Here is a 12,396-nt window from a genome sequence, read left to right as displayed (position 1 = left end):
GTTGTCAAAAACCTTAATGCTAGGTAAAATGCCTCTATATGTTTTTCTTTTCTCTTCCATTTCCACCCTGCATGTATAACAACAGCAACTCCACTATTTTCACTTGCAGATTGTACCTGAGTAACGGAAGAGAGTAAAATATTCAAGGATGGTATCCCTACATTTAATTTTTTTGTTTAAAAATTTGTACTCTTTTATGGAACATAGCTTTTACAGAATATAGCAATTAGGTTAGATAGCAGCCTTTATCAGATAGCAGGACAAGTTAAAAAGGTTGACATGGTGGGTGCCTCCTTGTGAACGAAGCCCCATCCTTTTTCAACATGAATCATGTACAAGTAAAAAAATCCTTTCCATCCATTCATGGTGAAATGTTATATTAATTATATTTTTCCATGAACTGCCAAAGATAGATAACAGATATGGGCCACTGAAATAAAAACAAGGATGTGTATAACTAACAAAATAATTAGCATTACATGCATTGGACGTCTGAATTTCCTGCAGGCTGTCACATGGGCAATTACACTTGCATGTGTTTCTTTGCTGACATTAATTCCATTCACTTTGATTATGCACTGTCCAGGATGAAGCCCAGCAGCAGCTGCCACAGTTCCTTTAAAACAATTCAGAAATTAAGTTAGAAATCTACCTAGAAATGGGGGAAAGCCATACTACAGCTGACTTTAGTGTTATTCCTTCTCAATTCCAAATTATATTAAATTGAACCAACACTGCATTTGTTATACACCACCTAGAAATACTTTAATTTCAATCAGTGAACACTGTAAGAAAAAATGTATTCAGTTATTTCTAGTTGACCAAACTCTAAAACTCTGGATGCAAACATTGCATTTTGTTAGTTTACTCCCTTAGACCAATAAGGCACACCATAATCATATTTTAAGGATTTATTCTATAAAAGATTAATACAATTAATTATTGGCTGCAAACAATACAGCTGAATAAGGTTCAACCAGGATAAATGAACTGAAGATGAATTTATAGTTTTAGATCCCATGCAGTCTGAAAGCAGTTATTTATAAAATCCCAAATCCTAAGCCACACCAAATCACCATATCAGAACCTTATTACTTTCTCACGTTAAATTAAACAGCTTGCCCCCACATATAAGAACTGCCCACTATTCCCTTCATTATTGCCTGTTGTATCTGATTTGTTGTTAAATGGCAGCACATAACAACAGAATTTCCTTTTATCTCTACTAACTCTTCGTGCATCAAATTTTGAATATTCCTCAAGCATCAGTCTCAAGGCTCTATATATTTGTGTGTGCATTTATTACATTTGGCCAAATATTCATAAATACAGGCCAATTCTTACCTCTTCCAACAGCATGAACAACAGAAGGACCAAAGCCTCGTATTTGGAATCCAAGGCCATCCACAGAGTCAGGAATCTTAACTGTCCTTTAAGCAAGATAAACCTCACAATGAAGCATCTAATACTAACATTTCTATTTATGTGTCAAATTTTACATAAGATTCAAATAACATATTGTATTCAATTTTTCAAAATAAAGCTTACATTCAGTGGAAGAATAAGCATTGCCTTTAACATAAACTAGCAAGAAACTTTATAATAACCATGAGTTCTGTGAGGTTTTCTCCCAAAAACCAGGACACCGGATCATGGCTTTTATTCATGTTGGCTATTATTACCCAATAGCCAACATGAATACAGGTAGACCTCGGTTAGCAACTGCCCTGTGTAGCGTCCACTCAAAGTTACAATGGTGCTGAAAAAGTACCTTAATGACCAGCCCTTGCATTTACAATTGTCACAGCATCCCACAGTCACATGATCACCATTTGCGTACTTCACAACCAAAAGCCGGCAGTAAAATCGCAAGTTGTGGTCACGTGATGTCTTGCTTAATGACCCTTGGTGACTCGCTTAATGACCAAATGGGAAGTGAGGTTGTACATCCGTGTGGTCACATGATGCTTCACTTAGCGAATGCATCACTTAGCAATGGAATTGCCAGTTCCAACTATGGTTGCTAAGTGAGGGCTACCTGTATTCAGTCTGAACAGAAAATTGGCATATCAAGCAAAAAGATAAATAAATGTTGTTGATACATAATATACTAATAATATACTAATAATATATACTAATAATAATATACTAATTAAGATTAACAGAAAGATAAATGTAATAATGTCTTGATATTTTGGTATTATTCAGTGATTAGTGGTAAAAAGCACTGGGTAGTACATCCATACCAGCCACCAGCCACCATCCATCCATCCATCCATACCAGCCACCCTTCAGAACTACAGGAGAAGAGGAAAATGCTATTCTATCTGGCTTATTTGTTTGACACATGGGAGAGCATCTTCTGCACTACTCCCAGGCTGTGAAATGCATTCTTTGGAGCTGTGTTTAGACCCCACTCAATGAACAGCCAAGATGTATTTCTTTTGTTGAGCTTTTAATTAGTGGCATTTCTAACTTACTGGTATTGGTTCTAACTTACATACAGTAAACATTCAAAAATATATCTTGCATTTTATTTATGATTGACCACCTTGAGCGCACAAAATTGAGTGGAAAGGCAGGATATAAATTGAATTCATCATCATCAAAATATATAAAATTTAGCAAAACTATTTCCAACATAATGACATCTATGCCTATCTATCTATCAAACTTTATCACCGCCCATCTCCCCCCCAAGGAGGGACTCTGGGTGGGCAAGGATACAGGGCATATGCTTTTGTAATGTATTTTGATTACTATTTTTATAATTTCCAAAACCAAACAAACAACTTACTCCCTTGGCTTTGTGCTCACAAGGACCCTGAGCGGCTTTCTACTGCTTAAACATGCTTTCAGAAAACTATCCACTTCAGTGAAGGGCCTTAGGAAAACTAGGTCACCATTAATGGTAAAGATCTTTTTCCCAATTTCCAGGCCTGCCACCTAGATAAGAAAGCAAAAATAGATATATAATCAATTAGCATCACAATATCAGTGATCCATTATTATTATTTACATATACAGAGGAAGAGCTTCAAACTTTTCCCATCTAGCTATGTTCACAATTGTGGAATCTATATAATCTTACGTTTTTTCTCAAGAGCAGAAAACATCTTTATGGAAACAACTAATCCTGGAAGTTCAATATTATTGGAACAGTCTCCTGTATTTGTTACTTGTCATTTCTAATATTTTTTTCCAAGCTTGACAGCATAAAGTTTAAATAAATGGTGGATTAAACAGATTCACTTACCTATTTACCAAAACCACTTCATTCAAGAAAGACATGCATATGAAAATGTGTAACTTACTGTAAATAATAGTAAGTTTGTAGATACAGATTTTTTGAAGGTACAAAAGTCAAATGGTACCTTCAAAATTCTTTTGACTAAAATATTTGACTTGCCACAGCACAAAAATCTTGTCCAGGTTCAAGTGATTTTTGAGCAAAGTGGACTTACTCAGGAATGTTTGCCAGTTTATTTAAACACTCAAAAATTTATCACTGAAATCCAGTTTCCTTTTCAACATTAAACTCTAGTTTCACAAAAATACAGAGATGAATGCTAGATCTAATTTTAAACATATATTCCTATACCCAACTGCATATACACAATGTATGTATGCTGATAAATTTTATTTATTTATTTATCTTATTCACATAGCCGCACCTATTACATAAAACAACTTTGTGCGGCTAACAACAATTAAATAAATAACAAAAGACAAAAAAATTCCAAATCTTGTCTTCCTGTGGTGAATAGCAGACTAAGCAGTACTGCGTTTTTAAGTAGCGCCAATGGCACAGCATTTTCTGGGTGCAGGCAGGGTCCCTGCAGCCTGAAGAATTCTCCAGGTAAGGAGAATCCAGGAAATCATCCCTTTTGTTCTCCAGACAGCATTTTCTTGCAGGGTCATCATGGAATGGAATCCCTGCCATCAATCCATGATTGAGAATGCTGGGAGGCGCAGATGTCATCAAGTTTGGGGCTGCACTGAAGCTGTAAAACGGACACTAAATCTTGCCACCCCATTTCTAAAACACCAAGGTTTTTTTTTTTAATTTGTTACCAAGGAGAGGCCTTTTGCAACAAAGAAATGCAAAGCCCTTGGTGATTTTCATTATTTTTGGAATTTACTAATTTGGAAAGTTGGCCTTTTTAATATTTAAATTCTAATATTGGGATTTAATATTTAAATTCTAATATTGGGATTTAAAGACTTTTGCTGTTTTGTTGCCATTTTCTTAATGTTTTGAGGATTACAAAAGGTTTATCTACTTCGCTGAATCGGCAGAGTTGAATTTTGAGCTATCGGCCTCTGCTTTCCTGTGAGAACAGCTTTTATCTACATCTTCTTTCTCCCGGTAACACACTGTGGAAAGACATGGAAAAAATGAAAGCAATCTTTAAAGAACTTTATCTTGACATCACCCAAGCCCTGGATTGTCTCTTAGAACTTGTGGAGTCTAAAGCCTACTAACAACTTTAAAAAGAAGACAAGAGTAAAAACTACTTTGAGAGTAGTGCTGTTTCCTTAAAGAAGAAAATGGAGATTATTGTTTCCAAAAAAGTGAAGGGAGAAAAATTGGACTGTGGAGAGTTAACTTTGATTCTGAAGAAAGAAGAGTTTTGGGTGCAAAGGGAGATACACATTGGCTGTGTTCCTGGAAAATTGAGATCAAGAATCAAGGCCGGCTGCTGAATTTGAGACTTATAAGGGAAAAGCTTTGTGTGTAATACTGAGATATGTAAATGCCTTAGTTTATTTTGAAGTCAGATAATCGTTTAAATGTGTTTATAAGGATGGTCTCTTAAAGGTTTCGACTGATGTTTTTGTTTTGGGGATAACGATTTTACCTTGCGTAAAAGCACATTAACCAAATGTAGATAATTTATTTTTTGTTATTTTATTAGGCAGAGAGTAGTAAAATTTTAGTGAAGTAGGACAGTATTTGAGTATTTGCTTATTAGGTGAATAATTATGTTGGAAAAGGTTTTTTATTTTTTTAAGAGGAAGAGATAGTTTGTTTTAGAGAAGAATGTCATATAGAGATGGAAATGGTTGATAGAAATAATGTTTATCTTAGTTTAAATTAGACTAAGAGATTGATAATGAGTTATATATATATCTTTATTGTAGAAAGTTGGAAGCCACCATGTAATAGTCTTCTCTGTATTTTCACACTTTTTTAGTTTTCTTTTTTCTTATAGTATTCTTTGTTTCAGTCTTTTTAGTTTTTATGTATTTTATGTATATGTTGAAAAATAATAATAAAGCTTTGTTTAAAAAATTACAAAATCTTTTAAACCAACAAGCGCCATAATAATCCAATCACAGAACCACAAATGCCAGATTCACCTCCCCTTCTGATCCAGTGCCTGAGGGAAAAGCCAGATCTTAATTGCCCTCTGGAAAGCAAGGATGGTATGGACTGTTTGGACGTTAAAGGTCCAAAGTTGAGAAGACAGAGTAAGCACCACCCTCTTCTACATCTGAGGGAGAACAATTCCTCAGAGTTGATCTGCTGAAGGCACCATAGAACAGTTAAGAGTTGAACATACCACTGAGCCAAAATACAAACAAACAAACCTTACAAAGCAGAGAAAAAGTTATATGGAGTTACTTGTTGAGTTAAATCTCACTTATAAATTACATCTTTTAGAACAGAATATTGTGTGAGAAACCAGTAATGAGAGGTCAAAGAAATACAAGTCTGGAAACATGAGGCTGTTTATTACAACGGCAGAAAGCCTTGGAGATGCTATTAAATAGCTTAGGCCTAGCCTAATTAGAAGAGTTGACATCCTCTCCTCTCAAAAAGGCTTGCCAATCTCCACTGTTCAGCTCTCCTTAGCTAACAATGTATTCTAGGGTTTGACACTCTCCAAAATTCAAGATCCAATTCCTTATAATCTTAATTGATAGCCACTTGTCCAGGGTCTGAATGGTTACTTGCAGATGGTTGACAGCTTGTTGATGATCAGAGATTCTAAAAGGTTTTCATCTTCAGCCTCAGAATTAGAGTCCATTCCCCATAGCACAACATTAAAGACTTTAGTTGCAGATTCACATGTGAAACAAATTAGCTTGAAAATTGTAAGAAACAACATGCTATAAATACTGAAACAGTGTTCCAAGTTAATGAGAATATTCAAGATGAAATGACCCATGTACAATGACTATTTGAATAAATAATACAATTTTTAAACATTCCTTTAAGCACTGAACAAGATCAATTTATGCCGGTTATTATGGAGCATATATGAGATTTTTTTTCAGTGCAACTGTAATACATGTTGGAAATTAAAACTACAAATTGTGTGGGTTTCTGTTCCCATGCAGTACAGCATCCTGCTCCTATTCTAGGTAGATTTTTTTAAGATCCACAACATCAGATAATACATTTTATTTATCTTGGCAATACAGGATCTTTGGAATAGTATCCCAAGTGGTTAACAATTTTTCCCAATATGCCTCCACAGACAGTTCAGAAATGCAAACTACTTAATGGAGTTGCTTTACTATAAGACAAAATAAGATTAAACCTTTTCCCCCCTTGCAATATTTTCTATGTTCCTGGATTCTGAAGCAAAGACATATACTGTATAGTAGTGATATCCTCTGTCCTATCACAATGAGAAAATCATTTTTTCATCTGCAGATGCATGGAAGTGTATTGGTCTAGAAATATGGAACACCTGAAATAAAGAAATAGCTGTCTGTTTTGTTTCTAACATTTTCCATATATTTTAAAGGGAGATGGGAGCTTTGGCTCTGGGAAGAGTTCTACTGCTATATAAGAATATACTTTATGGAAACCCTTGTAGTAGTCTTTTTTTTCTTTGAATTTCCTTATAGGTTTTCTTTGGAAATTTTCTTTTTGTTACTTTCTAGTTTTTGACATGTTTTTCAGACTATCTTCAAAGTTCATTTTTACTTTTTAAATTATCTATGTTTTTCAAACTTTCTAGTTTTGTAAGTCTGTTTCAGTTAAAAAAATTCTTTTTCTTTGATCTATAGAAATTTTAGTTATTTTATTTACTTATGTTCATGTTATCTTTAGATCTTTCATGAAATATAAAAGACCTTAGATGTTGTTAGAAGAGACAGTTCTTTATTAGACAGGTAACTGAAAACCTGAAGTTCTTTTTCCTAACAAGAAACTCATATTCTTCCACATAAATTTTTTATCAAGAAGATGGGTAGATCATCTCTGTTTGGTAGCAATTCAACACCTGCTAGGGATACAGTGACTTTGATAGGCCTTCAAAATGTGTACTGGAATAACAACTTAGTAATCCAGAAGGATATTTTTTTTAATATTGTTAATTTAATATTCTAACAATTACATGAGATTTATTCATTTTAATAGCCCTACTAAATACCATCCAGATACGGTGGGGGCAGTGGGGGAGATACTACGTTTTTTAATACTACTGGTAGATCAGATAATTCTGAATGAAGATTTTAATAAGTATTCTTTGCTAGACTGTAACCTTGCTCCAATCAAAATTAATTTCTTGTACATGGAAAGTCTTACATGCTTACCTATGAACCTACTTTAAAATAGTTATATATAAGATTGCATTGCAGAAATATATTTCTTGTTCTACAAAAATAATTCTCAACGTTTTGGATCTAGGTAACCTAAAAAATCACCTGTCATATGTAGACATATCTACACCAACTTTCTCAGCTGTCTTACTCATCACACACTCAATCAATTCTCTACAGTTCTTCCCCTAAATTTGAAGAATAATGTTTCTTTCAATAAACATTGAAGGATATCAAAGTTCACATTTTAGGAAATTACAGATGTTGAGCATCTATAAGCTTAAATACCAAGAAGGTGTGCATAGCTGACTGCAATTCTCTGTACACTAGTGATATCCTGTGTCCTATCCCAATGAGAAAAACATTGTGCTAAGGATAGTTCTCTTAACCATGAGTCAGTATTAGGCAGTTGTAACCCTGTGTCATGAGTACTGATGGCAAGCAGAAGGGGGCCTCTATCCAGGGGGGAAAACGCATGCGTAGTACTGAGGAATTAAGCAGCCATTCAAAGAGACACAGATCAGACCCGCCTTAACTTTCGGGGTTTATCTGTCTGGGTTTTCTCACGCTTCTTCAGTTTGTTAGGATTTTCTGTCTTATGTAGCAGTAATAAACACTAGAGACCTACTCCTCGTCTCAGCGTGATTCCTGACTGTTAGGACACCCTGGGCCTCCTGCATTCCCAAGCACTATTTTTTTTGCAGCCCCTAAAAGCCTTTCTAATCACTGTTGCTGAAAATCAGGAGCACGCTTACCAACTTTTTGAGGTAGAAAAGGTGTGAAAAGTGTAATGTAAGCCCCAAATAGGTTTAACATAATTTAAAAGAAAACATCAAAACTCCAGTGCCAAAAACTGCCAGGTGTCAGGGCCACATCCAGTATAGTCCATAACTGGATTTTCACAACGTGCTAAGCCGAAATCAAACAAACCACAGTATGGCTTAATTGCATTGTGGAATCATCCATATTGTAAGTTTTTAATTTCTACCTGAGAAATTTTGTAAATGCTTTTAGATATTCTTTAATGTTTTAAACACACACAAATCAGTTAAAAATAAAGTAAAACTCTCTAATTGAAGTAATTGCCAAAACATCTGTGAACCTTTTCTATGAGTAGAAATGTAATAATTGGGACAGTTATGAATAAGACTGTATTACCTCAGCATTGGAGCCCTTTTCTAATGTTTTAACAATGGGTGCTTTGTTTTTGTCTTCCAAGCCAAAACCATAGGTCCCTTCAGTTGATCTGATCTGAAAAAAGAAAAATTTTAAATTATTATGCTGGATAATTATTGCTGACAGAGAACTATTACCACTTTATGATTGTTACCACTGTGAACATTAGGCCTGGCAAATATTTTCATCTGCAAAAACTGTGACATTAATCATATGCATCTATCTGGGCATTGTATCAACTTTTAGCCAACAAAGACTAAGCATATGCTTCACTCTCTATAAAGGGCCTATATGTTATTCTCCAGCTAATACATATTTTCCACTCAAAACTGAAGAGTACAAAAAAATGACAAGGGTTAGAAAAGCAAGAGGGCTCTAATGGGATTTTAAGTTGATGGACAACAGAATGGATCTGAAAACATTATGTTATAAAGTTGTCTATGTACAAACAGTTGGAGTCAGCAGCATCAAAATCAAATAAATAAAACACAGCATTTTTAAAAACTTACCAGCAATGATTTTGCTATTACATTTTCTACTACTTTTAAGTCATGCTTCATAAGTCTGTGCTTCATGTTGGAGCCTTCCATTTCTTCATCCGCAAAAAAACGAAAAAGAAGTGGTTCATCTTTGAATTCACTTTTTTCCAGCACTATTTGACAGAAAAAAAGATTAATATTATTTGTGAAACACCTACAGACTTACTGATTTATAATTCAGCTAAAAATTTATTTAGTATATAATTTATTAAATAAGTGTCTTACTACACAGAATTCTTTCAAATAAATAGTATTTCCTTCTTCACTTCTAACTCTACTTCCCTTTTTTTCTCTGTTGCTTTCCCCACATTGAATTTTACATTATAAATATATTAGAATAAAACCCATCCTATTATACCCTATGAAGTATTGTGTATATTGTTGTAGGTACAATGGATAGAGAATATGGGGATACCATCACTACCCATTGACTGAGAGAGAAAAGGTATGATGTTGTAGCAGAGTAGGCTCAAGAAATATCATAACAACTGAGACTTCCGGTGGGATCGTGGTGGACTGAACAGCTTTGCCCGCAAACTCTGCGGGCAAAACTGGCATCGTGGCAGTTTTTCGGGCTCAGGCTGGTTTCTCCTGAAACCCAGGAACGTTTTTCCGGATCAAGGAAAACGCTTGGAATTGACCCATTTGTCCTCCGGACAGCGAGTTGCAGCCGGGAGATCATAAACAGCATTTGCGATCGATGGGTAAGACTTTGCCGGGAGGCTGGGACGACCAAACCGCGCTGCAGCCTTAAAGGGACATTAAGTCCAGCCACCCCATTTCTAAAGCACTCAATTTGTATTGTATACAACCCAAAGTATGAATCCGGTATGTAGATGACACTTTTGTCATAATACAAAAGAAACAACTGGAAGAAACCCACAAAACCATCAATAACATCTTTAATGGAATAAAATTCACAAGGGAGGAAGAAAACAACAACTCACTACCATTCCTGGACATCCTCATCAGTAGAGGAAATGATGGTAAGTTAGAAACACAAGTCTACAGGAAAGCGACCCACACCAACCAAGGGCTCCACTACCAAAGTAACAATCAAACCTCCCACAAGAGAAGCTGTGTAAAAACGTTATTCAGATGAGCACTTACACACTACAGCAACCCAGAACACCAGAAAAAAGAAAAAGAACATCTGCACAGCATTTTCCAACAAAATGGATACCCGCTCAACTTTATCAAAAAGTGCCTCACAACCCAACCCACTACAACCCACCCAATGGAAACTATGAAAAAGATAACACTGCCATACATCAGAAACGTCTCAGAAACCCCTAACAGACTGTTATACAACCACATGGCATCACTGTAGCACATAAACCAACTAAAACTCTTCAAAACATATTAAGCAACCCAAAAGAACCAATAGCCCAAGAAGAAAAAACAGGAGTTATTTACAACATACAGTGCAAAGACTGTTAACAGCCACTATGTAGGACAGACAGGCAGAAGACTAGCAGAGCGCATCCATGAACACCAACTAGCAGTCAGAAGACACGATGAGAATTCCTTAATCTCACAACACATGGACAGACTCAACCATAGTTTCAACTGGGAAACTGTGAGCATCCTAAACAAAGCCAAATCCAAAAACACCAGAGAATTCCTGGAAGCCTGGCACTCAGACCAAGCAGCCATCAACAGACACATAGAGGTAAACAACATTTACATACCATTCAGAAGAGACAATAGAAAAGCCAAAAGACCAGTACACTCCCTTGCCAGCAATCAACACCCAGATATGCAAAAATCAACATTAGGATTAACACCAGATGAACCATCAAACAGCACAATACACCCTAGTCAAGGAACTATTAACTCAGGCAATCAACCAAGCAGCAAACAACAGCCCAATCAAAGAACTCCCAAAGAGAGAACAACACCCCCACCAACACAAGCAGGGCAAGCCACAGTATATAAACTGAAAGCAAGGCCCACTCCCTCTTTGCAATGAAGATGTTGCCTAGTCTGGCAATGAAACGTCTGCAAGAAAACAACAAGGCTCAGAGAGCACCAAGGACTCCACAAATCATTAGTAATTTCCACTTCTGTGAAAGGCGGAAGCTATGTCCCAGAAACAATTATTTTTCATTGATGGACCTATATTATGGAATATTTTCCCTCCTGAACTTAGACCAGCACCCATTCTGATGGCATTCCAAAAATTGGTTAAAATGAGGTTTTCCAGAAAGTGTCTGAAAAATGATGAAGTGTCACCACCTTTGGCTTTATTGTAGGTGACTACTTATTATTGTGTTTAATGTAGTTTTGTTATATTGTTACACATGTTATTCTTTTATGATGTTAACTGCTAGGAGTCTTCATGGATTATGGCATTTATTAGTTTTAATAAATAAATAAGAAAGTGGATCCTTGTAGTATTGTATTTCTCACAGCTAGTAGCAGGTAAGTTACAAAGGAAACGGCATAGCACTGTATGATTAGGAACAATGGGTGACAGTATATTGTCTGTAATCTGTACAGGTATTCTAAGGGAAACTCAAGAAAGTTCGTAATTAGGTAGTACTTTTTAAAGTATAAATAACGAAACAAAAGTTCTAGCAATGAATCAATAAATACTACAGACTGCATATCCTAGGGAACTAGCTTATCTCAGTATTATTATCCGACTCTAAAGTTAGAATCTTTATATTAACAAAAATAAAACTTTTTAAAAATTTATATAAATCTATAGTTTACCATGATGCATAAATCCATTGTCACAAAGTGCTATTCCAAAGATCATTGCTTCTTCTCTTGTTCTGCAATCCCCCTGCAAATAATACACTTATCAATATAAAAACGAACATAGGCTATTATAATTTCTGTAGTATCTTGGATTATACAGGCCCACTATTTTAAATTTAGAACATAAGTGATAATAAATTTACTCTTTACTTTGGTAACAAAATAAAATACACTTACATAATATAATGTATCTAATTTTTTAAAAAATAGATAAATATATAGTGTATGGACCAAGAATGCTTAATACTTTTGAGTCCTTCAAAACATACTGGAATTCAACAGTTGGCCAAGAATATCAAGATATTTATAGTTAACAGATATAAAAAAACAAAATTATATGGCATATGAAAATGTT

At 35.1% G+C, this 12,396-nt stretch overlaps 1 protein-coding gene across 1 annotated transcript in view; it reads right to left on the bottom strand.

The window, feature by feature from the left end:
• The window catches only part of PREX2 (phosphatidylinositol-3,4,5-trisphosphate dependent Rac exchange factor 2), a 130,228-nt gene that overhangs the window by 49,397 nt on the left and 68,435 nt on the right, over positions 1-12,396 (bottom strand). The window contains exons 15-20 of the mRNA XM_063299363.1: positions 11,994-12,066; positions 9,246-9,388; positions 8,719-8,811; positions 2,798-2,946; positions 1,345-1,430; positions 480-616 (exon numbers count right to left, since the gene is read on the bottom strand). Coding sequence (XP_063155433.1) covers positions 480-616; positions 1,345-1,430; positions 2,798-2,946; positions 8,719-8,811; positions 9,246-9,388; positions 11,994-12,066 — 681 coding nt within the window. The remainder of the gene's footprint in view (positions 1-479; positions 617-1,344; positions 1,431-2,797; positions 2,947-8,718; positions 8,812-9,245; positions 9,389-11,993; positions 12,067-12,396) is intronic.

Source organism: Candoia aspera, chromosome 3, assembly GCF_035149785.1.
Source record: "Candoia aspera isolate rCanAsp1 chromosome 3, rCanAsp1.hap2, whole genome shotgun sequence".
NCBI lineage: Eukaryota > Metazoa > Chordata > Lepidosauria > Squamata > Boidae > Candoia > Candoia aspera.
This window is presented reverse-complemented; position numbering and strand designations above follow the sequence as displayed.